The sequence below is a fragment of the Convolutriloba macropyga genome, chromosome 11 (genome assembly GCF_964194025.1).
Source record: "Convolutriloba macropyga chromosome 11, txConMacr16.3, whole genome shotgun sequence".
In the NCBI taxonomy this organism is placed as follows: Eukaryota; Metazoa; Xenacoelomorpha; order Acoela; family Convolutidae; genus Convolutriloba; species Convolutriloba macropyga.
Genome location: NC_134478.1, coordinates 53,241,054 through 53,268,526, shown reverse-complemented (window position 1 = coordinate 53,268,526; position 27,473 = coordinate 53,241,054). Strand labels below are relative to the sequence as shown.

Genomic DNA, 27,473 nt, shown 5'->3' with positions numbered 1-27,473 from the left:
TGGTTTCATCTCTTTTGAAAATTGTGACAGCTGCCATTCGACAATGCATGTCATTTCAAACCTTTCGGCAGTGAAGTGGCAGTATTTTTCGTTTCTTCAGGTATCTCAAATTGATTGCTGTCCGCTCTTCTAAGCTACACTCAAACTGAAGTATTCTGCTTTATGTTTGTTTTTCATTCGATATTCCATAGCAACTAAACAATCGCGCGTGTCATCTCTTCCTTAAGTATTTCAAGGTTTCCAAGGCAAAGAAGGTGCTCAAATTGTACTTTATTGGTATCTCTAATCCTCTATAAACACGCATTAAGAAAAATGCATAACTAACAGCTGGTGATTTTTCGGCTAAAAACGCAAAATTGATTAAAAGAGACTAGACGGGTGAGAATAACTCGCGGGCTTTTTGAACCACGTGAAATCAAAAACCATGACGTCAGTTTCTATGACGTCACTTTTGACAGTGACAATAATGACATGGGCTGTTGATGGACAAGCTGGAAAGTGCCACACTTGTTTCTCATCTAACCCTGGGGGAAATTTTGCGACGGATGCTTGGGAAGCAATTACAGGTACGGGAAAATTCGATTTGCGACGAGTTTTCAGAATCAAGAACAGAAGCAGTACGCTCGTAGTAAATTGATCGAATTCTAAATTTAAATCGGACAAGTTCTGTCCCAATTGAAAAGATAACCATCAGGCTGGTCATCAGGTTTGCTCCATAAAAGCTAAAAAAAACTTTTCGCAAAAAAAGCTAAAAAAAACTACTTCTTTTAACACATTAAAAATTTATTTCAATTTTAAATTGATAATATTGTCCACTCCTTTTACCATAAATTAGAACTAGCGCCTTCTATTGCAATTCCACTGAAAACCCCTAGAAGAACCAATTTGCCTTTTTAAATGTCCTCTAACAGTATCCATTTAGAAAATAAACTCAGAACAGCTTTGAAAAATACACAAAACGCAGAGAGAATTTCAGGACTTAGAGAAGAATTATCCATTTCTCTAAACAATGACAAGAAACATTTCTTTGAAAAAAAGCAAAATCTGGTCAACAAACGACGTGAGACAAATTAATGAGATAAATAACAAAACAGCCAGCTCTGCCTGAGAAAATGGTGTACATGGAAAAAGAAGTTTTTGGGTACAAGAGCATTGCAGAATGTTTTAACAATTATTTCGCTTCTGTTTTTGTTGAAGACGATTCTGAAGATGTTATTCAACTTAATCAAATGCCGGAAATATTTCTAGATGACATTCAGTTTAGCAAAGCGGCTCTGAACGAGGAAATCAAATACATACGTAGTGGTGCTAACTCTTTTGATGAAATCAGCCCAAAATTTTTGAAGTCTGCTTTACCGTACCAATTGTACCGTAGACAGGAAGACAGGAAGAGAAGGAGAGAGAAGAGAGAGAGAGAGAGAGAGAGAGAGAGAGAGAGAGAGAGAGAGGAGAGAGAGAGAGGGAGAGAGAGAGAGAACGATAAAGACACAGAAAGAGAGAGAGAGAGAAAGAGGGAGAGAGAGAGAGAGAGAGAGAGAGAGAGATAGAGAGAGAAGACATACACACACACACACACACACACACACACACACACACACACAGAGAGAGAGAGAATGAGATTCAAACTCTGAAACTGTTCATTTAGTGAATTAAATTTATGCTTGATATTTAAAAAGTTAAAGATTCCAGCGCGCGTCAAAGCTTGATTACGGGTGTGGGAAAACCACTCGTGATTTACCAAAAAAACGGTCGATTGAAACAAAAAAGGTCGTTTAAAAGAGTCCGTTTATTAAAAGGTGTAATTCTATCTGTAAAACAGATCGAATTTGTAAAAGCGATTTTGGTCAGAGTCCCTGCAGCGCATGTAACGTTGTGTACACCATTCGAAACATATGAAAACCTTCAATATGGTTGAATATAGTAACAGCATATTAAAACATGATGCATAGAAAGCTTCCTTGATGAATTTTTCGAACATTGGCCCCTGCGTAAGAGGTGAGTTTAAGCTAGTGTTTGAGAAATTATCTGGAGTATCCGTCCTCATCGTGCATAGTCGCAATCGAGGAATCAGTGGCTATATTGGTCAATGTCTACTCCAACTTTGTCAAGGACACTAGATTCTCAAACAAAATGGGTCATCTTTTATACTAAGTAGACAGAATTTCTCATATACCCATTGAAAAACACTGCTTTCCAAAAGATTTTACTTTGTATAGTGACGAATTTTTGCAGACTCTGCTTTGTTATTAAAAATTTTTTAGTAAAGGTCGAAAGGTTTCATAAATAAAGACTGTCTGGTGGTCAATAGTTTTTCTTTTAAAAGACGTTTATATCTACGTGTTTTTCCAATACCTAAAATACTGTTGGTTTTAAAATTTGGATGAAATTAGTTTTGTTGAAAGAAAAATAGAAAACTTGTTAAGGTCTGAATAAGGAAAGACCTGTTTGGTGTTCTTTAATTTAGTGGTTTGAGATGTTTGTTCAATAGAGTGTAGGATAGATTTAATTTTAAAACTTTTAATTTACTTTTTTGAACGTTTAAATTTTATTTTTAAAATTTTCCTAACACACAATAATAGCTCCCCTTTTAAACATGAATAGCAAAACAATTGATAAGCTTTTCTTTAGCGGTAAAGAAGAAGACTTTGTCTATTTTTCCGAACAGTTTGAGGCAAGAATGTATGTTTTGAAGTTGAATAAATTTCTTGACGGCACTGTAGGATATAGGGAGTTTATACGTACGCTGATGGGACGACCTTCACAGGAGCAAATTGATGCGGCCTATAGAAAGGGAAAAGAGATTTTTGACTAAAAACAGATGACCATTTGGTATGAACTTGTTCAGTGCCTCGACAAAAAGTCAGTTTTATTTTTGCGACCGTATAAGGGAAAAAGATCTGAAGTTTGGAGCGTGTTGTGTAAGAGGTTTAAATGTTTAGAGAGGCCGCGTTTACAAAAACTATTATCTGATTTAATAAATTTGAGAAAACACAATAACGAAAGCATAGTAGACTATATTACTAGAGCCTAGGACACGCAGTTAAACCTTTCCGAAATCGATGAGTCAATAACTGAAAAAATGTTTGTCTTGATAATTTTGAAGGGATTTCCTCGTGAATTTGAACGTTTCTGTACTCTGGTAAAATATGGTCAAGATAAAACCTTGGATGAAATTAAACGTGATTTGATAAATTTTGAAAGTGAGAAACTCAACGACAGAAATACAGAGAAATCAGAATCCGTTTTCTTTACCAATGATCGAACTTGTTTTAATTGTCACAAGAGGGGGCATATTGCAAAATTTTGTCGTGCACAACAATAGGAATCTAACAAAGAGAAACCTAATCCAAAAATAACTTGTTTTAAGTGCAAAAAAGTTGGATATATTGACAAAAATTGTTTCACTAACAAAAAATTTGAATCCCATGCAATAAAAAGCGAACGAAAAAAAATTCGAAAGAAAGTCAAAATTTAGTTACGAAAGAGCAAAAAGTGAAAAGTTTTAGCTTTTTCTCGGGTGAGAAGTGTGTTGAATATCAACATTTTAACATTGACTCTGGTGCAACGAACTACATGAATAACGATAGAAGTACTTTTGCTAACCTGGATGAAAATTTTTCTGGCATAATTCACAACGCCAACAAAACGCAATCCGAAGTATTAGGAAAAGCAGATGTTGAGTTTTTCGCTAAGAATAGCAATGAAGAATTGAAAAAAAATTGTTTTAAAAGATGCTTTCTTCGTACCTGTTAACTCAAAAAACTTAATTTATGTTTTAAAACTTAGAGAAACGGGTGTTGATGTTTCTTTCGGTGAAAAACTTAAACTTGTTTTTAATAAAGTCTCTTTTCCTATTGAAGTTGAAAATGGATTGTTTGTGTAGAAACTTTACCTTGTTCTAATGAAAATTGCTTTAATGTTGACAGTTACAAATGCAGAGATGATTTGAAACGTCTGCCAGAATTTGTCGAGGGCATGAAAATAGATGATTCAAAACTTGGATGTTGTTAAGTTTGTGAGTTAAAGAAGTCGAAAAAATTGCTTGTTCCCAAAGATTGCATGACAAGAGGGAAAGAAATTGTGGAATTTGTGAATACAGATGTTTTAGGAAAAAAGTATACTGAAGCTATTGATGGCCATTGTTATGCCATTGAATTTGTAGATAGTTTCAGTCGTTTCTCAAAAGTTAACTTCATTAAAACAAGAGACGAGGTCTTGGATAAATTCAAACAGTTTTGTGCTGATGTTGGAAAAACAAGAACTTTAGTTTCTGATGGAGGTGGAGAATACGTTTCAAAAGAGTTTAAGCGCTATTGTAGGAACCAAGGAAATCGTTTTGAAAACTCTGCTCCATATACTCTACCAGAAAAAGGAAAAAATTACAGAATTTTGGGGAACTTCTGTTGCTATGGCTCATTGTTTCTTAGACAACGCTTGCTTGGACAAAAAATATTGGACGTATGCTTTGACAATGGCTTTTTACGTCAAAAACATGCTTTTGCATTCAGCTCTTGAGCAAAACACATTTCGAAAAGATGTACAATGAAAAACCTAGTTAATCTTTTGCCAAAATTTTTGGTTGTGTGGCATTTATGCATATTGAAAAGCATTTCGCATTTTTGGTTGGTTTTGAAGACGAAAAAAGGTAACTCAAAATTCGAAAGTCGGGAAATTCGAAAGTCGATTCAATGAAAATGAATTTTACTTCACACATAAGAAAACACAAAAGTTGGTCGAGGACATTGATAATGATTCAAATAAAGTTTCTTTTTTGAGTCAACTGGCTATCGATCCTTTGCATCCAAAAAATGTTGATGAGGCGTTGCATAATCCAAATTGGTTTGAAGCAACGAAAAATGAGTACGAATCATTGGTTGAAAACAATGTTTGGTCCTTAGTGAAAATGATGAGAAACCAATCGGAAATAGATGGCATTTTGCTTTGAAATTCTGTCCTGATGGTAAAATATGTCGATATGAAGCTCGTTTTGTTGCAAAAGGTTTTATCCAAGTTCTCGGAAACGATTTTTATGAAACATACTCACCTACAACTAGACTTTCAATCTATTAGAATTTTGATGTGTCTGGCTGTTTCTAACGATTATCAATTAAAACAAATGAATATAAAAACTGCTTATATAAATGCTCCAATTGAAGAAGATGTAGTCATTAAACAACCTGAAGGTCTTGAATTTTTGGATGAAAATGGAAAACCATTTGTTTGTAAATTGAAAAAGAGCTTGTATGGTTTGAAACAATCTCGAAGAAATTGTTTTTTGACTTTAAAGGCTTTGTTGATTAAACTAAGTTTTGTTAATTCATTTCATGATAATATTTATTCATAAAAAAGCAGGATGAAAATGAAAAAATAATTGGTTTCTTGCTTGTGGGTAGATGACTTAATAGTTTGTGGAATTTCTGAAATTTTTTGTGATTGGTTTCTCGCTGAAGTTTCCGAGAATTTTAAAATTAGTGATTATTCAGATTTGACGTGGTTTTTAGGAATGAAAATTGAGAGGTCTTCATCGGAAATGAAAATTAGCCTAGAGAAATACATAGAAAAATTTTTAGAAACTTTCAAAATGAACGATTTTAGGCCAATTGGCACACCATTAGAAGAAAATTGTAAACTTTCAAAAAATGATTGTCCCCAGGAGGGGTTGATGAGAAACTTAGAATGAGCAAAACTAATTTCCGAAGTTTGATAGCTTGTCTTAACTATTTAGCTTTGTCGAGTAGACCCAATATTTGTTTTGCTGCTAATGCTCTAAGTTCGTTTGTTGAAAATCCCGGAGAAGTTCATTGGAAAGCAGCCAAGCTTGTTCTTAGATACTTAAGAAGAACAATGAATCAGACTTTAACTTTCCGTAAGACTCAGGTTCTGGATTTGCTGAATTTTTCTGATGATGATTGAGCAGGGAACATAGATAACAGGAGGAGTACTTCAAATTTTTGTTTTAAGTTAAGTGGAGCATTAAGTTGGGGTTGTAAGGGCCAAAAGACTGTAGCAACATCAACTGCTAAAGCAGAATTTAACTCTGTTGTTTAGGCGAGTAAAGAAGCCATCCACCTAAGGGGAATCTTAGAGGACTTAGGAATTTTCTGTAAAATACCTCTGAAAATTTTTGTCGATAATCAGGCTTGTATTGCCTTAAGCAAGCATTCAATGCATCATGGGAAAAACTAAACACTTTGCCATAAAACTGCACTTTGTGCGAGAACTGATAGAAATCCAGAATCGTGAACTGTCATATTTGACTACAGAAAACATGCCTGCAGATATTTTGACAAAATCGCTTGGAATAAGAAAACACTCACATTTTCGTACATATCTTCTTGGTGAAACCTAGCTCGAAAGGAGGGGTTTCAGCATGACTCCGAAAGTTAAAAGTGAGAAAGCACATGTGCTAACTTCGGGCTAATTTCACACATCCAGATCAAGCTTTGGCGGGTAATTTACACTATTTATATAAGCTGATTTACTATGTCTATTTGCCACCCATAATCAAACAACAGTAAATTGATATTCAAAACAGCTGCGTATTCTGCGTGCCCCTCTAACCTCATCAATAACATTTTTCGCACAAAGCTACCAAATTTCATTGATATTTTTGTGGAAAGAAACCCTTGACTCGGGCAGGTATATTGTTCATAATATACGATTTTATATTTCAGCAAAGTTTGGAATGACAGATGGAATTGAAGACAAAATGTTCCCCAATATTGCGCAAATCGCATCGTTGGGATCGCATGTCGCTGATGATGCCACATGCACTGATATGGACAGTCTTGACGACCAATCCCTGACAGGCAAGTCCCACCGGGCCCTGAGCACCCCAAGTTCAGGGAACCTAGTTTTTAAACGTCAGAATGTTTGTCCGTATGTTTGGAAATGAAACACATTTTCACAATTTAGTGAAGAACGCCCTGATTGGGTGGAAGCACAAAAGAAACCAGATGGTGTAATACCCAGTGGTTGTGAAAATTTTTCGTTGAAGATCTGATAAGATGCTTACGAAGAATTTTTATCGTGTAAGATCTGACAAAATGTCTTATAAGATCTTGTAATGTGATGCATCTTGTTATCAGTTCTCATAAGACCATTTGTTAGAAAATTTTAGATCTTACACGATAAAATTCCAGAGTCACTGGGGATGGTCGATCAAGAACTACGTATGAATGAGTTTTGCTCTTTTCATAGCTGCCCCATCCATCTAATAGAGAAAATTTCACCCTACTGTTAGTTGGTGAGTAGAGAATCAGTGTTATGTGTTACCAGCGCTGATAGCGAATGGTTCACTGCTGGAGAAAAACACCTATGATGAGATTCTGTGAACATTGCGCGGAACATTGTGTTGAAAAATTGTTTATTTGACTCCCCGGTTGACCACGATAGATAATTCTTGGCAACTGTATTTGAAACAGAGGTCCAAAAGGCACAAATGCGCTGGTAATACATAACACTGGTTCTCTACTCGCCAGCTAACAGTAGGGTAGAATTTACTCTATTAGATGGATGGCGCAGCTATGAAAACAGCAAAACTCAAGTCTATGGTTTCTTGGCAACCATATCCAAGACAATAGAGGTACATGGTGCCATGGATGACGATAGATGGTAAAAATGTAAATAATCAGAAAACAACGAACACAATTTGACTGGCTGCTTAAGATAATGGCTGCCAAGAAAGGTCAACACTGGTCCCCGAGCACAAAAAACTGAGCGAATTTTGTCACATTAGGGAAAATGGAAGCACAGGAGAGATGTAATCGGGTGACATCACTTGGAGACTCTGATTGGAATTTTGTAGATTCATTGCAAGAGTTGATCTTCAAAGAAAAGACAACAAATATTTAATGACATAGCCATGATTTGGTTTATTACAATCCTCCATTGCAAACAAGAAAGTGACTTTAACACTTTGCATTGCTAAGCCACAATTGAGATAGAGTGACAAGATGAAAATGACAAGATGGAAATGATCATTTCTTCATTTTTGAATGCATTATTCAAGTAAAACTTAGCATTTCTTGAAAATTGAACATTAAGCCGAGAGATCTGGACGCGTTTTTTGACTGATTTTTTTCAGCAGCTGGCCATCTGAATTGTCTTGCTTATTTTTCAACCCATTTCTGTGTTCTTTCAACAATTTAAACAGAATTAATCCATGACTTTCAGTAAAATTTCGGTCCTTAGCAATATTGATATGCCTCTGAGCCAATTGTTCCCTTTTGAGAAATTGCTCCGAACTGGAGAAATGTACAAATCGTAGTAGCTCATTATGTGAAAATGTAGCAAGTGCTTCCGGGGTTGGCAGGTAAAATTAACTCACTGGGAAAGATCCGAAGTTTAATTAAAAAGTTTGAATTTTGATTTTTCGCTTGAAATTTTTGATGGTGTGGAATTATGCAAGAATTACAGATAGGAGTTCTTAACTAATCGCTTGAATTGGATGGACTTTGAAAAGAAAGGTCATGAGAACCGCTTCTCAAGTTATAATTACAAAATGAATTACCTAGAATTCAAAAACTATTCTATGGACATTTTTTAATATCGTTTTATTCTGAATTCATTACAAAAAGACCAGTTCTGAAGTGTCAGAACTATCAGAAACCTCAAAACACCCTCGCTAACTAGTTGAGCCCAGCACAATGGTTGAGGTGACAGACGGAAACCGGCATATCCAGACAGTCTCGGATGGAGTTTGTCTATGTCCGGACTTTTATGCGTTAACCAGATTTCATGCATTCATGTTCAGACTTTCGTGCAATCACCAAACTGTTGTGTGTTCATATTCAGATTTTCGTGAATTCATATCCAGAATCTCATATGTTCAGTCTGAAAAACTGCGAAAACTACACACGAAACTACGTTTCGTGTGAAGTTATCACTTGTAGATTTTAGAATTATTTATCCCTTCTTATATAAGTCTTCAAAAGTATTACTTTTCAAAAAAATAATTAAATATTTTTTTGGCTAAGTATGATGCACCCTATCCTGTAAGGCATCACTTTGTTTTTTTTCAGCTTAAGCTATCTTCTATAACACAAGAATTAAAATTTTTGAAAAGAAAGCAGACTACTGAGTGCCATATTTTGCATTTGAGATTTTGCTTTTTATTTTTAACTCAAATGAGTTTCGGCTTTCTGACCTAAAGGCTGCCACTTGAGTGGTTACACTGGAGTAAAAGTGCTCCAAGTAACCTGACAGGTATTAAGTTTGCGAACGAAGCTGTAAAAAATTAGTGTTTTTGTGTCCAGACCTATGTGCACTAATGTCTATACTTATGAAGGTTCATGTCTAGACTTTGTGCATTCATGTCCCGACTTATGTGCGTTCATTTTTACTTTTTCGTGCGTTTTTTGATGTTTCCACACTACGTAATTTTGAACGCACGACGCCCCCTCGTGCATCCCTTTTCGGTCTGGACAGACTTCATTCCAACTGGTAGCTCAACCTGGGTAATCATAGGTAGATATATTTTTCCTCATAACATAGAATTGCATTGAAATTATCCACCAACAGTGAATCGAAAAAAGTAATTCGATTAATTTTTTAATAGTAAACATGGTAACTATTCTGATTATAACCCTCATGATAAATATTCACATGTTTTCAAATCTTGACAATTGTCCTGGAGGGATTTCCAAAGTACATATCATCAAGTGGTAACACAGGAGGACTCTATAAAGAAGAATGAAGTTAGATTCAACGAAAAACATTATAAATTTTTTGAACAATGATTTGAGGGTTCAGAAAGGGAAAAATATAAAGTTTTTGTGTCACTTTCAGTGTCGTTCACTCCCTGCTTGACCTTGTTCTTCACAATTCGCGCTGATGACGACGACAAGACATATTTCTCCAGTGTAATTGTGATCAAACTTGAAGATCTCTTCAACACCCCCTCTGCTCTTGGATTGACAGACGATCAATTACGAACAAGTTAGTAAAATATCCTCAGTTAAGAAAACTGGTGAAATCCGAAGAAAATGAGTCTTGCGAAGAAAATGAGCGACAATAACATTTGCACAGTGTCATCACTTAACAAGTTATAGAAGCTTGAGGAATTCTATAAAAACCCGAAATAAAGTGCAGGGATTGTATCCCGCGAGGCGAAATTAAAACTTAATCCGGTAAGATCTTGTAAGGTTCTTGCAATTTCCTGACAAGAATTTCTTAAATCTTGTAACATTCTTACAAGATTAGCGTTTTCTTACAAGCCTCTTACAATACTGGTTTTTTGTCTTAAAAGAATCTTGCAATTGAAAGTTTCAGCGCATTTCAGCGCATTCAGCGCATTCTTACATAATTTTAGCGCATTCAGCATAATATTGTGCTGAAACGGCGCTGACATCCCGACCCGGGAAGGTTGATTTCGTCTTGCAAGATCTTACAGGACTAAGTGTTAAATTAAACATCGCTATATGTCCTCCGTTCAATATTAAAAGATCTAAAAAAAGTCATTGGGAGATTGATATAGTGAATTAGAAAATTATGAGCTCATACAACACTTTTTTGAATTAATTTATTCGCCGAAACGTTATAGTATCATGTGGGTGAGCCGAATAAACCTCGTGTAGTCACTAAATATCAGCTGAGTAGCCCATATACCACAAATTTCTACTTCAGTCATTATTCAATTTCAACTTGGCTTTCATAATTTTTCAGAGACAAAAATTTTCCACCATGGCCACCGTATGACAACTTATGAATAATCTGTGCTCTCCAAATTGAGTTCAGATTGCGATCAACCAATAGAGGTTGATTGTTGTCGATATATTTCTAAAAAAATATTAACCCTTTTACTGAAAATGTTAACCCTTTTTACTGAAAAATTTTAACCCTTTTTACTGAAATATATTAACCCTTTTTACTGAAAAATGTTAACCCTTTTTACTGAAAAATATTAACCCTTTTTACTGAAAAATGTTATCCCTTATTACTGAAAAAATTTAACACATTTTACTGAAAAATGTTAACCCCTTTTTACTGAAAAATGTTAACACTTTTTACTGAAATTTGTTAAGCCTTTTAACTGAAAAATGTTAACCCTTTTTACTGAAAAAAAATAACACTTTTTACTGAAAAAGTTAACACTTTTTACTGAAAAATGTTAACCCTTTTTACTGAAAAAATTTAACCCATTTTACTGAAAATGTTAACCCTTTTTACTGAAAAATTTGAACCCTTTTTACTGAAAAATGTTCTCCCTTATTACTGAAAAATTTTAACCCTTTTTACTGAAAAATGATAACCCTTTTTACTTAAATATGTTAAACCTTTTTACTGAAAAACGTTAACCCTTTTTACTGAAAAAAATTAACCCTTTTTACTGAAAAATTAAACACTTTTTACTGAAAAATGTTAACCCTTTTTACTGAAAAAATTTAACCCATTTTACTGAAAAATATTAACCCTTTTTACTGAAAAATGTTAACCCCTTTTTACTGAAAAATGTTAACCCCTTTTTACTGAAATATGTTAACCCCTTTTTACTGAAATATGTTAACATTTTTTACTGAAATTTGTTAAGCCTTTTTACTGAAAAATGTTAACCCTTTTTACTGAAAAAAATTAACCCTTTTTACTGAAAAATTTAACACTTTTTACTGAAAAATGTTAACCCTTTTTACTGAAAAAATTTAACCCATTTTACTGAAAATGTTAACCCTTTTTACTGAAAAAATTTAACCCATTTTACTGAAAATGTTAACCCTTTTTACTGAAAAATTTTAACCCTTTTTACTGAAAAATATTAACCCTTTTTACTGAAAAATGTTAACCCCTTTTTACTGAAAAATGTTAACCCCTTTTTACTGAAATATGTTAACATTTTTTACTGAAATTTGTTAAGCCTTTTTACTGAAAAATGTTAACCCTTTTTACTGAAAAAAATTAACCCTTTTTACTGAAAAATTTAACACTTTTTACTGAAAAATGTTAACCCTTTTTACTGAAAAAATTTAACCCATTTTACTGAAAATGTTAACCCTTTTTACTGAAAAAATTTAACCCTTTTTACTGAAAAATATTAACCCTTTTTACTGAAAAATGTTAACCCTTTTTACTGAAAAATTTTAACCCTTTATACTGAAAAATGTTAACCCTTTTTACTGAAAAATTTCAACCATTTTTAATGAAAAATGTTAACCCTTTTTACTGAAAAATTTTAACCCTTTTTACTGAAAAATTTTAACCCTTTTTATTGAAAAATGTTAACCTTTTTTACTGAATAATTTTAACCCTTTTTACTAAAAAATGTTAACTCTTTTACTGAAAAATTTTAACCCTTTTTACTGAAAAATATTAACCCTTTTTACTGAAAATGTTAACCATTTTTACTGAAAAAATTTAACCCTTTTTACTAAAATATATTAAACCTTTTTACTGAAAAATATTAACCCTTTTTACTGAAAAATATTAACCCCTTTTTAGTGAAAAATTTTAACCTTTTTTTCTGAAAAATATTAACCCTTTTTACTGAAAATATTAACCCTTTTTACTGAAAAATGTTAACCCTTTTTACTGAAAAATTTTAACCCTTTTTAATAATTATTGGTTGGTAAATCCGTGCGATGCCTCTCAAACTTGCGGCGCATTTCTTACAAAGTTTCAGCCAATTTCAGCGCATCATTATGGAACGAAATTCTCAAAATTTTATCTGCAAATTTTGTACATAATTTTCAGAAAATGTATAACCTGGATGGTGTAAATGTTTATCAAAAACTTCAGCGAAAAAAAATTCAGTTTAAAATTTTAATTCGATGAAATGCACTGAAATACGCTGAACTCAAATTTGCAAGGATTATTGAAACAGAATGAGATTGCAGTCTTTTAGTTCATTTGTTTACCTGCCAGAGACTGTCTATTCTGGAAAGTAGCTCTCAACTACCATAATTGCTCGACCATCATCCTCGACCAAAAATTTTGAGGCTATAAGCTGACTGTGAATATGAAATGCATCAGTCGGAAAACTTTATAGTAAACACCCGGGTTGACCAAACATACAAAACCTAGTACGGCCGTACTACGGCGCCGTATAAGTCTTAGAGAAAAACCGTACTACGGCCTTGTTATGTTTTGTATGGCGCCGTACTACGGCCGTACTAATTTTAATAAGGCACCGTACTAAGGCCATACCAAGATTAATAAGGTTTCTTAGGTAAAATAAAAGCTGCAAAAGTGACGGAAAAGTCTTCAGTAAATTTGAAAAGCCGACTTTTTAGAACCGCTCAGAATGTTCTGGGTGTCTTTCCAATCTCCTTTTTCCATTCGGGCTGCGTACTTGAGTAACAAACATAAAACTACAGTAGAAATGAGCACAACACTATGAAAAAACCAGGCCAAAACTCTATCTCCTAATAGAATAATGAATAAATGGCAATCAACTGCTTACCGGATCAAAAATATACCATAACTCAAAAGTAGTTTTTTAAAATCGGAAATTTCCGTTTAAAAAATTGCCCTTTTCCCAGTTCAGCCAGAGCCAAAATTCATTTTATTGAGAATACACTCCATACCAGGTTTGATTTGATTCGGACAACTATTTGAACCGACCAAAGCACTATCTTTCTAAAACATTTATTCGAAATAATCAGAAATTTTCCCGAAAAAATTTTGCGACTTACTTTTTGCCTAGCCAAAAAATAGCAGATACTTTTTTCGTTCTATATCTACGAGCAACAGGGTTACATTTTGCCAACTTCGCATTAATTTGGACAACTCCCGATCAAAAATATCAAACTTACAAAATACTTTTTTGAAATAATTGGAAAAATCTGAATCAAAAACGAAAATTTTTCCTAGCCAAAATTTTGCAAAAACTCTTTTTATTCGAGACTCTGCACACAATGCGGTTACTGATTCAACCTCTATACGCATCAGAGATCCTCGATGCCTAACTTGGTTGGAATTGAACAACTACTTGATCATTTGAAGGATACTCTTTTAAAAAACTACGTAATACTCATAACAGTTTTTTGCAAGGCCAGCTGAAACAATAACTTCCAATTTATAACCTTCATAGATAAGTGCCCTCCAACGTCAATTTTTGTTTAGCTTGAACAAATTCTTGGTCCGATTGAAAGACAAGAGAATTGAGGTTTAGAATTTTTCTCTTTTCTAAACCTGAATGCAAGAGAACGAAATCATTGTTGCAAATCAAGTCCATTTTAGTACCAAAACGAACAAATGCAAAAGTTCTACACTTTTTTCGATTTTTGTACTTGTTTTTTTTTAACATAGACGCTGTGGGATTTTTTTTGGTACGAAATTGCACTCCACATAAAGACAACAATCGAGTCTAGACAATCGATGTAGATCCCTCTCTGAACAGCTTCTGATAAGAAAAAAAATGAATTAAGTTTTCAAAAAAATCTAAAAAAAATTTTGTTCGTTAATATGCTAGTCAACTACTGGATTTCCAACAAAAAGAAAATGAAAAGAGCAACTAATGTAGATGGCTACTATTTTAAGTCACTTTTGTCCTCCACTGGACTTTCAAAGTCTTTCATTAGTCGACGTCTGAACCCGGGTTACGTGGTGCCGTACTTTGATTTGTGATTTTCAAACGAATACAAAACTGTCTCTTAACTTAGATTTGCGTCTGAAAAGTATAACTAAATGAAAAAGAGTTACTTTACTGTGTATTGATACCGCAAATAATTGTCAACGACTAGTTTTTTTGTGAAATACGGCACCATGGAAACCTTAGTAAGGCCTTATACGGTGCCATACCAAGTTTTGTAAGTTTTCTAAGGCGCCGTATAAGTCTTAGTAAGTTTTCTAAGTTTTGTCTAAGGTGGTCAACCTGGGTAAGGAAGAAAATAGTTGTTGTTATTTGTTTGAATAACAGTGGTGAATGACTGGACCGAAGACGACATTCGTGAGGATGTTTTTGGGTCTCTTCAAGTTGTAAGCCAGGGCACCACATACCAGACCACAGTAACCGGCAATGTATCCGTATGCTCGGACAGCGATGGCTGCAACTACATTCCAACTGACGATCTTTTCATGATCTGGCAAAGAATCGCGGATCCTCAAAACACTGCCGGAGCCGAGGATGCTTCGGAACAAATATGCGAGGAACTGGGTGAAAGGCTGGGGAAGAGTTGTGTGTACGAGGTTCGAGGAGTTTTCTCGGTTCTGTTCAACTTGACAATGACTGGTGGGTCTGGATTGACTGAGGATGACGTTGAGGATGCCTATGAAAGTGTCAGACGTACGTTTTATCTTTAATAAATTAACCAATCAAATCGAGTCTTTTCATTTGTTCGTTTCATTTTGAACATTTAATACTCCCCGGGTCGAGGAAAAATGGGAAAAATATGTAAGATAAGCGGTGAAAAGTTTTTTTTTCACCGCAAACTTCGTACATAATTTTGCGTTGAAATGCGGTGAACTTATGTAATTTCACCGCTACCAAGCGATAAAATTTTTATACGGCAATCACCGCCTAATTTATCTAATTTCACCACATTCACGATTATCTTACAAAATTTTCCACATTCACCTCTTATCTTACATAATTTTGCGTTGAATGGCGGTGACACCTCGAACCGGGCTAGTTGAATCGAGGTTCGCTCTATACTGTGTGTACTCAGCCAATTAGCAACAACGTAAAGAAGTACATAACTGTTGATACAGGTAAATGTTTTTCAAATTAGATCAAGTTAACGATACTATTCGGGAAATTATTAAGATAACTATCAGCCATTAATTCTTGATTAGCACAGGAGGAATAACCACAACACGAGGGCCCACGAGTTATTAAAAGGTTAAATAAGAGAGTGTTTGAAAAAAACTTGAAAGCACACTTTTTTATTTTTTCTCAATTGGTTTGTACAAAAGCGAAGAAATTACGCGTAATTCATTTTTTTTTTGTTTTTAAAATAACTGATTTCAATTTCTGCTCTCTGACTAGAAAAGAATTGTAAAATGATTTTCATAAGCGACCTAACGACAAATAGGCCGGTTGCATATGTATGGAGCAGACCTTAGCTCGCCTATGATAAAGTTTCTAGCTCGTCTGTCGAGCTGAAGGTGGCTCGTGTATGTGGCAGAACGTGGCTCGTCTATGTTCCAGAATTGGTGCGTCTATGCTGCTGACTTTGGCTCGACAGTAAGTACCTGGTGCGTTAATGATGCTCGACCTAAAATACCTGGTGCGTTAATGATGAAATGATGCTCGATTTAAGTGTGTGCTCGTTTATGTTGCTCGTCAAACAAGAATCCTCGACCGTGTATTTTTTGAACGCACTGTACCCCCTGTGTGCGTTTAAAAATATGGTCTGCGTCATAAACGAGGACAAACGAAATCCTCGTCCTGGGACCTACATAGGCGCTGAAACATAGTTAATAGGAAGTTTGCAGGAAATTGTTTACAATTCGCTATCCCCGAATGCATAAACAAAAATAAATTTCTTCACAATTTCCTTAAGCTGCCGATATTACATCTGTCAATAAGAAGAGGTACAGAATAGGTCCAAAATGATAGCGATCCTTATGACTCACACCAACTTTAGAAAAATTTTTCGAATTTCAACTACAACAGCAAAAAATCGCCACTTTGAAGTTGGAAAGTTTTACAAATGAATTATGTTTTCATAAACCAAAGTCTTCTTTGATAAAGGTATTCCTTTACTGAAAATTTCAACCAATGTATTATCTAAAAAGAAATCATTTGAGGTATTTTTTTTAGAATTAGCATAACCAATTAATTAAATAACATTTTATGTTTTCATGAAGAAAAAAGTATGGTTTTCGTGAGAAGAATGCACTCTTTATTAAAAATTCTTTTTTGACAGTAAACAATGAGGTCACGTGGTTTCAGAAGATTTGATTGGGCTGTACTAATTAAATCCTCTCCTTTAACAGGATCAGATAAGTTTGGGAACAGATATCTTAAAATAGTATAGGATTTTTCCTGCTTGAAGAATTATTTTGTTTTAACACTCAATCGTTATGTTTATGATCCATTTGAAAACCGCTGTTTTTGTGTAAAAGAGCAAAATTAAGATCGAATAATTATGTGAAAAGGGTCTGTATAACACCGTTAAAGAGCTTATGGCAGAAAGAACTGTTTCTGAATAGAGTTTAAAGATGAATATCAGGAGTCAAAACAAAGTTTGCAGATATTAGTGGTGTGAATTTCACTCAGCAGCTTCGAGCACCAATCACTACAATTTTTTTTTTAAATTTAGTTGACAAGGGTAAATAAGAACATTTTTGTAATCATTTGAACTCAACTCATTAGAAAGGTTAGAATCTTAAACTAGAATCTTAAACATAATTAGTATACAGAAGACATTTTGCGGAGAAAAAATTTAGACTAAAGCGGAGAATAGTGACAAAAATTGATCAAAACATTTATCGAAAAGAACTATTTCTTGCATTACGAAAGCACTTCTAGCACGTGTGATTTGAAACGGTGTATCATGATTCTGCAATAAGAGTTTCTAAGAACAATTTTTGTCGCTTGTATTTTTGCAAAACCAGTTTAAACGTTCTAAATAGCCGAATGCGAACAAATAGTCCTTTTCTAATGTTACTATTTTCCATTACTATTTTATTCAGTTGCATTGAAATTTTGAAAAAATTCTTACCAAAGTTTTTTCGGTGTTTTTGTTCGTCTTTTCTCAGTGCTCTGGATTTATATTTTCATGCTATTGAATTAATGATATTGGAGTGAAAAACCTGGGTTGTATTTTGGTTTAACATGAGTTATTATTCATTTCTAGCGTTACTAACTTTTTACTGGTTTGAGAGCCCTTTGAAGTCACTATTTAGACTGACATAGTTTTTTTCATATGTTTATTTCTTTTTCGCATATTCTCTAGCAATTTGTCTATGAACAAATGCACAAATCTGATAGGCTGAGAAATCAAATTGATCCTTTTTCTACTGGCTTGATCTTTTTTATCAAAATATACTTCGTTTTGGCTTAAAGTTTCCCAAGTTGAGGTTGTCGGTCAAAATGGCTTTTGTTTATCCAGGCCAGTTTCACTTCAAAATACCAAAATACACCAGGCAGATCCAAATCCTCTATGATCCAGATTTTGACTCTTTTCGATGCGCTCATGTTCTTTTTCAAAAAAAAAACTTTTGAAAATACCCGTCCAGACTAAAATGGGATATAATCAGGCTAGTTCTTCAGTTAGTTTAAGCTAGATCTTAAGCTAGTTCATGTTATGAATAGACCCACGAATGCAAAGTAATTATCATAAGTTGACTTTGTACCGGACGGGGGTATATGTTGATTTGATGGTGATATCAGACGTATTTCTCGTTCCAAAATCAATTCTTTTGCCAAAGTTACCCCAGTTTTCTGAAAAATTCTTCTTGAGAGAATTTTCATTCTTTGTACGTGTAGTTGATCATTATACCATGTGTCCTTTTTTACACTAAAATCCTGCTATGGTACACGACAAAAATTAAGAATGAATAGAGTGAAACACAAACAAAGAAATCAAAGAAACTCAATTCGTGAATTGAAACCGAAAAATTGACAAGAAGACGTGTAATCCCAGGTTTTGGTCCAGACCCAAATTGAGCTATGATCAGACCCAATCGAGCGCACACCCCTGTGTTCCCAGACCGAAATTACAGGGTCTGGAAAGCGGTTCGAGCGCACAATAGTCTGGACCATGGTCTGATTTCGGTCTGATCATAAGCGCACCATAGTCTGGACAAAGGTCTGGGTTCGGTCTGATCAGAGGTCATTTCACTCTGGATAGTCTGATCATAGCTCAATTTGGGTCTGGACCAAAACCTGGGATATTATGCTATAGAGATGGTTGAAAGTGGCGACTCATTTGGGGATGTTGGCATGTTTCTCTCAAGTGGACTAATGGGAGTTCCACCAGACGTCACTCTGCTTCCGGGTGGAAAAGACCCGCGACCTCCACCAAATGCCGCAAATGTCGTCAGCCCCGATCCTACAAACACCCTCTCAGATGGAGCTGGTGCTACTGGTAGTGATACGAAACAAGGCGGGGTCTACCAACCCCCCCCCCCCCCCTTTTGACTCATTTCAAATACGTATGAGTAATACATTAATTCTAAACCCAGAGACAGATTTGAAACATAATGACATACTGGCCGACAGGGCGTTTAGCTGACAACCTAAGTGTCACAAAATTAGCCGACAATTTAAGTGACATTTTTTTCGACATTTTAAAAGTAAAACAAAACGGTAGATTATTTATAGGGCTGTGAATGGACAATAAAAAATAGAATGTCGTCAAAGCAAAAATTTTACGGCTATCAACGGGTGTAATGAAGGCCTATCCAAACATAAATTTCTCGCTTTTCCTTGCTGGATAAACAACTTGTTGCTTAATATTCCCAGCACCATATTGGGAACACTTTTATGGTCGAATTTCTCCAGGCTCAACTTAGTATGTTTTATAAGGAACTTGACGACGGAACTTTTCGTGATAAATTGAGTTCATATATTTTCAAAAATGTTTGTATGATTCTTTGCGTGGCTCAGAATGTTCGCACAATCGATTTGGAAACCATACGATTCGTCATATTCCCATATCTGAAAAGATCTTTCTGAAGCGTATGCCTTAACATAAATTTTTACGCTTTACTAAACTTATACCATAAATTTCAACTGTCTCTTAAGTTAGTTTAAAAAAAGAAGCCCTGAAACTTCTTTTTTAGTTCTCAGAGGAACCAGTAACATCTTTTCATATATACCAGGTCAGAAGTCTTGTGGACTGTATTGTCCCGTTATCTGTCCTTTCCAGGTCTCATTTGATATTTAAATTTATAACTTAGTTATTCATTTAATATGTTACTTGAACCCAGATAAATAAATTCTTTCTTTCTTTCTAAGAGTAACATATAATTAGAAAAGATCTTTTTCCACCTGATTAATTTTTGGAAGTTGTTTTTGGAAGGAATTTGCTATATTGCGATCATAAACAGTAAAGTCTTATTTGTTTGTCATTGACAATTTGACTGAATTAGCTCATCCGGTTTTTGATCACAGAAATTTGAGAACTTTAAAAGTGATAAGGTAAATATGAGTGACTCACAGTTCAAAGTTAACTGTGTTTCCAAGAGGAGGTTCTATATGGTTAAAATTAAAAACAGATATGAATGAGGTGTTTGCAAAATCTTCAATACAGATATCAATTTTTTGTGCTTTATCTTGATAATTGAAACCTTAAAATGTTGAAAATGTTGTTAAGGTTAGAACAACTCTTGATTGTTAGTTAAAATTTTTCCCAGAATATGTATTTTCAGGGCTTCTCTCTTAGTAGAAAACAAACGTAAGCTGTAATTTCGGTTGCTCACATTTTTTAATTGAAGAAAGGGTTTATAGTTTTTCATGCTTTTTGCTGATAATTAAAGAAAGACACACAGAAATTAGACCGAAAATGATGAAATCAAGTTTCTCAACTTGCCTTGTTTTCTGTGCAATGTTTCTACAGCATTTAATTAAAGGTTTATCGCCTATTTCAAACCTACACCATTAGTGTACACTGAAGCAATAATTATCGTTTTTTTATTTTATAGTCAACTTCGATTTTGACTGAATCCCACTAAATTTCCCCGACATTTTTCGTTTGTTTTACAATACACTGCCTTTTGACGGCATATGTATTAAAAACGAGAACAAAACTACACTGTAAAATTTAAAATAAGTTTATGCAAAATTTTGGACAAGCGGCAAAAGACTATAAAACTGAAAAAAAGAAAAGTTTGACAAAATGAACTTAAAGCCGCTGAAATCCTGAATTCCAGTGCAATTCAATGCAGATTCTGGAGAACCTACTTTCAGGCTCATTTGAAAACAACGTTTCCGTGCTTTTCAATTGAACCAAAGCAAGTTACCAAAAAAACTCATATCTAGCAATGAAACTGCTTAAATTACTGCGCAGCTGGTGTTCATCATTAAAAAAGTTTGCAGAAACAATCTTCAATTAGCACTTCAAAATCGTGCAGTAAATGCTTTCAAACTAATTGACAACAAACTAACTTGAGCTGGGAAAAGGTTGCAAAGTCATCTAGGATTTTGAAAAAAAGGGCTTCTAGTTTTTAAGAGTCATATAATATAAATGTTCTATATAAATGAGTTATATACATGTTCAACAGAGCTTACTATATACAATTAGCGCTAGCATTTTCTGCTGAAAAAATGTTGGGATACAGAGAAAATTTTTTTTGCTCTATTTGATTATTCACATTATTTTTGTTTAAAAAATGTGCAAAAATCTACAAATTAGTCAGCTACTTGTTAACAGTTGATTCAAAGTTGATAAACCAAAAAGACACCAAATTAATTGACACTTTTTAAAAACCGAAACAGAAAAAAACTTACAAATTTTTCTTAAGTTGACAAAATTTTGGCTAGGACAAAGGGGTTGAAAATGAAAAGGAGATTGGGATAGAGCACTGAACGTACCAACAGATTTTTATTTATACTTAAGAATCTTAGGAATCTTGCAAAAATTCAGCAAGCTAACAATTAAATAGAAGACAGCAGATTCGTACAAGGTTCAGTTATTTGAGTCAAAAAAACATTAAAAGCAGAACTTCAAGAAGAAACAATTAGTTAAATGAAGGTTGGTTCAATCGTCAAATCGTTGCTATCATGATCTAATGCTACAGGCTGATCAGAGAAGTTCAGCATTGGTTTACCTAGGCGAGAGAATGAGAGAAAATTCTATCTAGAATACGAATTTAAAATAATAACCTTAATAATCTGTTTTCTTCACATTAGTAGTTTTGAAGCAACTTGTTTTTCTGATATTTGTACTCCTCTGAGCTAAACAAAATACATAAAAATATTGAATTTTGATTCAGTTCAAAATCTAATAACTCGTGTGTTCAAACAAAATATTACCTGTTTAAACTTTATTTTCTATTAATTGTAAACCTAAGATTTGTACTGGCCTCATTAAAAAATAACGATGCTTGTTAGAAGTCTATGACTAGATATCATTCTGATAAAGATGAGTGAAATTTGAACCAAAAAAGCTAAATGTTAAAAAAGTCCTATTAGAACAAATTCCCAGTGTAGCGATTACTGGAAACTCAAGTAAGAGCCCAAATTGCACGCCAATAAGATCCACAAAATCTTCAAGAAAGATCCGGTGAAAAATAACTGTAGTTTGTAAGATGTGGTAAGATAGAGTGAGATCCCACAATTCCCGTCAGAAATTGCAGCAAGCATAAGAATCCTGTCAGGAAACGCAGAAAATTAAAGACTACCGGCAGCAGTTCCGAGATCAATTATCACGATCTTATCGGAGAAATCAAGAGAAATCCAGTTTTACGCCGTGACTTCAGGAAAAAAAGCCCGGCAGGGAATCCGGGATCACTTGTCGTGATCTTACAAGGGAAAACGAAATAAAATAAAATTCCTCCGGATCACTGGAAATTTTTTTCAGAATCTGCCAAGAAATCAGCATTAAAAAGCTAGAAAAATGAAAAAATACGAAATTTAATACGGCAAAATGAAGATTTTTTACAGCAAAATGAAGAATACAGACTGTATAAAAAAATCATTTTGTTTCTGTTCAAAATTTGTTTTTGCGTTAAATTTGCCGTTCGCAATATTATGAATCTCAATGCCAAGAACCATATACAACCATATTTGTGCAACACGTCCTTAAAGACTTTCTGAAAGAGGAAACGTTAAGCACGAGTTGTTTAAAGTTTGTTTTTGAACGATTTAAGTTTCATCATATATCTTTTTCCATGAGAACAGGAACGTTCACTGTCATAAAAAAGGTTTTCGAGAAAACAAGAACTTAAACGTTTTTCAAAATTTCAACAGAAAGTTTCTACCTCCGAAATCTCACACTTCTTTAGTCTAAACTCTCTTCTTGAGTTTAAAATCAGGTATGTGGATGCCAAGTTCTCTTGGTCACCTTATATCGCTTTGAATTGTTTGCCAAGATATGTTTTGTTGTTCAATACGCGGATACAATAATTTTTCAAGTTTTGAAGAAAAAGTCAACAGGAGTTTCATAATCACTCGAAAATTGATAAAATTTTTAAGAAAACCAACAACTTTGAAAACATGTCATCAACAACATAACCGCAATAACAAAAGTAATTTCCTTTTTTTCGTATAGATTAAGATTTTCTGTCCTGTCAAACAGTTGTCCAAAAAAATTCTAATTTAGTTTGGTCAACTATGTAGACTTTTAGATATTTTTTGTTCGACAATTTTAAGTTGGCATACGTAAGTTTTTTCTTAGGACAAACAATGAGTGTTTGTACCCTGAATTGAGAGAGAAAAAGGGCGTATCCTTTTTTTTACAAAATTTGCAGATAAAAATGTAATGTTAAGTTTCTGATTGGCATTTTTTCCTGACAACAGAAGCACATAAGCACTTCAGTTTTGAAAGATTTCTTAACAAATTTTTTTTGAATGAGTTTCTGCATCTAAACAAAGGACTGCCTTAAAAACATTAAAACTTATTATCAACAAATTTACTGGAAAATCATTTTGTCCTGTGTTTTCTGGGTTTTTACTGAGTTACGGATAATTACCGTGTTTCTCACTATGTATACCGCGAAGGCCGGGGCTCCCAAGCTTACCCTCTCCGTTTACAAATACCCTCTCCTCCGCTTACCCTCTCCGTTGACTTCCGGTTTTCCTTGGTAGCTTTTCAAGGATTCGGTGCATTGGGTTTCCGGTTATTTTTTTATTGCTAAATGCTGCAACACATTTTATGCACAAAAAGTAAAAAAGTATAGACTCAAACAGTACATGGCCGTATATTTTACTCTCTAGAAAATAATAGATCAATAAGAGCAGACATTTCTTAGTTTTAGAACAAAGATTTGAAATACTGTTTTTTCGTAATTTTTTGATCAGAAATCTGAGATTTTTTTTGCTTCTACTTGTTTCTCAACGTCGAAAAAAACTCGAAAATTGAACAGATCAATGTTTCAGTTGACTGATTTGAAAAAATTGATCAAATTGATTGAAATTTGGCTGAAGATTATTTTCCTTTCCGAAGAAGCAATTTTTTATGTAACTGAGTTCTTGATATTGACAGTTTCATTAAGATACCATTATTTATGTTCTCAGATATCTCAATAAAATTTGCCAGCTATCAAAACTGGGTGAAAGGAAAACCAATTTTAGGAAAAATTGATCAATATTGAGGCTAAATTGACCCAAACTTCTGAACATAACTGGAACCAATACTTTTCCAAACAATCCAAAGTTCTTAAAATGTTTTTTATGATTTACAGTCAGTTTGATGCCAATTATATTAATGGAGAATGCCCTCAAAAAGTCGAAAAGCGTCTGCACAAAAAAGCGGGCATAAATTTCTCTCAAACTGGCATAAACTATTCCCATTTATTTTCCAAAAATTAGGAATAGCAAGTTCTTAACCACATTCAACACTTGGAAAAACGTTCCAGGATCCTGCCAGAAACTCTAAAATTTGAAGAAAAAAAAAACATTTTTGACATTCGAAAAAAATTAGAACCCCAGAAACGAAAAAAAGTCTCATTTTTAAATTTGATCAACCTTGTTTCAATTGTTTTAACTAAGTACACAACAGTCTGTTGCAGTATTCGATTTGGCACGTTTTAAGACTCCACATTGTTCTTAATTGCCTCGAATTCTCCAACTCGTTCTATAGAAACAAACTCAATTCCCTTTTATGGTAATAATAATCGCCCGAAGACAGCATAGATAAAAGCGTAAGCAATTTCCTACTTGTGCCTATCTCTGAATAGCAGAGGATTGTATATTGAGAAGATAAACTTTCAAATTGAGTCAAAATAGTGACGACGGAGACATCGACTAGTTCCTCGGATGGAACTGGGAGGAGTGTCATCGTTTATTTGGTGGCCTTTCTTATTTCTGCAATTCAGCTCGAAGGACGACAATAAAAATCGACCATCATCCAGCTCACAATGACATGAGAACACGTCATAACTGTCGCACATTTACTGACGTGTTTGTATGCATATTGATTGCTATAGTTGTAAAATTAATCACCCAGTCAAAAAAAAATAAAGAAATTAGTATTAGTAATTTACAAATTATTTTAATAATACAATCATTAGGCCATATCATAAAAATAATCACATAATTATTATAGCTGGCTTTGCTGCAACCCCGCAGACAGATAAATACTTGTATAGTTATGCAATTGATATGGTAATATTGGCTTTAGAGTGCTCCAGAGGTGAATTTACCAATGAGATTCCTGCTTGCTAGACTTGCAAAAATAATTAATTGATTCAAAGCAATTAATTAATAACAAGATCCTGGTGTTTAATTCGAGCGATAATTAACATTGTTTGACTGAACTCTGAGAAAGAACTCTAAAGAATGTTCGTCGCATTCAAAATGACACTGTGACAGTTATGACAGACATGATGAACGACACTGATGAAGCGGAATGAACACCAAATCGACAAATATTCACTTCAATCAGGTTTCAGAAAAAACTCGAGTGCTTGTGGTGTTCATAATTTTGTCCTTTGTAGTAATTATTGATAAATTGCTGCTATTGAAAAATTTGAGCATAAATAAAATTCCACCTGACAACTTTTTCATTTGTTTTTCGTTAGACTTCAAGTCATCATCACGAGAAGTCATCACTGTTCCTCGCCCCAGACAAGTTCACATTCTTATTTCGCAAGGCTCAGGCATATTGAGCTAGAATCATTCAGGATGATGCACAATGTTGAATGATTTCGAACAAAATAAAAAAGTGTATTTATTTATTTTGCTTCATTTTGCTCTTCCTGACAGATAAGGAAATTCGTTTTGTTTTGGAATAACAAATAAGTCTTGGAGAGTCGAAAAATCCTTTTGAAATAGCTTTTGAACACAGAGGTTAAAATGCCAGTAATCATCAATTGAAAACCCTAAAACAACATCAGTTCTTTCATTTTCAATACAAAACGATGCAATTTAATTTTTTCATAAAAACCGGCTGCCAAAATTCAGTTCCGTCCGCCTAAATTTGAGTGCAAAAAGATTTCAAATTCAGCAAAGTGAAAACACAGCTACATCTTTTGTCAATTAACAAGTAAACATTAAAATTTAACAAAAAAAGAGTCAGTGGAAAAAATCCCACCAAACGAAAAAAAGTCGTCTATGAATGAAAACTGAATTTTTACATACAAAACGAACAGAATTTAATTATGTATTGATCAATTGAATCATTTCATTTAATGTCAGCTTTTTAAATCAGTCTGTTGTTTTTTTTTACAATGCAACACTTTGTAAGACCCTATAAACTAGCTTGTTTAAAAGATATAATGACATTGATTTTTTACATAAACTGTAAAAAACTATAAGGTAAAGGAGTTTCTAATGCTCTCAAAGCAAACAAGGTAATTTGTATGCTTGAATGTTGTTGCTTTGTTCTCAGAATTCAATTATTTTTCCAATGATTTAATTAGGAACCCGGTCATTAATTTCTTCAGCCAATAAATTGGACGGAACGTTTCTGCTGTGAGACACGATTTAAGCTAATCTTCGTTATTGTGATTCCCTAGTCAAGACAGGATGCTAATCTTGCAAGGTCTTACAAGACGTTGGTAATCTTGCAAAATCCTCCGAGATGCTATCAAGATTAACATTCTCTTGCAAGATCGTCCAAGATTAACATCGAAGATTGCTTATTGAATCGTTCCATAGTGTTGCCAGGAAGGTTAAAACAACCACTCTCAAACATTTCTCACCCTCTCTTCTATCAGAAACTGTAGAGTGTAGCTAAAGTAGTTGTAGTGGCACTATTAGTAGTAGTTAGACAGAAAGTTTCATATTTACTTTAGTGGTGATGATAGCGTATTTAAAATACTGGTTTCCAGAAAAGTGACTCGATAATTGTTTTTTTTTACTTTATGTTGCGTACATCAAGTGTATATAGTCCAGTAGGCACCAAAAAAAACGTGATAATGAGGCCTCCAGAGACTTCCAGCTTGCTGTCTTGTATGGTTTTTACAATTTTTCCCTCTTGTAAAAAGTTTTTTCACTGACTCCAGACACACTGAATTGTAAACAAGATTCAAATACCATAAAAATCAAATACAAACAGCAAATTGAGTTAGGCCACACACTTAAAAGTCGCAGAAACTATAATCTTACATTTTGCGAAACGATAAATAGTTTCTTTTGGACTAAATGTGTAAAATTCAGCGATGACTCTTAAAAAGTAGATGCTTGCAATATTTTTTTCGATAGGCGCACTACCCGTTCATATTTTTTTGAAATTGCCTGTATGTGCAATTGTATGAAGAAAAGAAGCCAATTTTTGACCATTTAGGCACGTTACAGCCCTATTGGAACATCTAGTGCAAAAATTTTTAAAAAAATGTAGTCAATTTGGGCCAGAGTAGGTAAACAAGGAATGGTCCTAAACAGCTCATATAGGGCTCAATTTAACTCTCGATTTAAAATTTTCATAGCCGTTTATGCTAATCTTCGAAGCTTCATGTTTTTGTAATTTTTCCAGGATTAAACAATTTGC

The 27,473-nt window shown here is 34.0% G+C and overlaps 1 protein-coding gene across 2 annotated transcripts; it reads left to right on the top strand.

Annotated features, from left to right (window-relative positions):
* Positions 1-250: 250 nt before the first annotated feature.
* On the top strand, positions 251-25,540 carry LOC142349412 (uncharacterized). 2 transcript variants are annotated; one of them, XM_075400950.1, is made up of 7 exons: positions 251-566; positions 6,675-6,809; positions 9,790-9,939; positions 14,852-15,217; positions 18,786-18,968; positions 24,770-24,915; positions 25,364-25,540. In XM_075400950.1, the coding sequence occupies exons 1-6, from the start codon at positions 425-427 to the stop codon at positions 24,874-24,876; spliced, it is 1,083 nt and encodes a 360-aa protein (XP_075257065.1). In that variant the 5' UTR covers positions 251-424; the 3' UTR covers positions 24,877-24,915; positions 25,364-25,540. The 2 variants fall into 2 exon arrangements, with proteins under 2 accessions (XP_075257065.1, XP_075257066.1); XM_075400951.1 differs by having other exon boundaries at positions 24,770-24,924.
* The last annotated feature ends 1,933 nt before the right edge of the window (positions 25,541-27,473 follow it).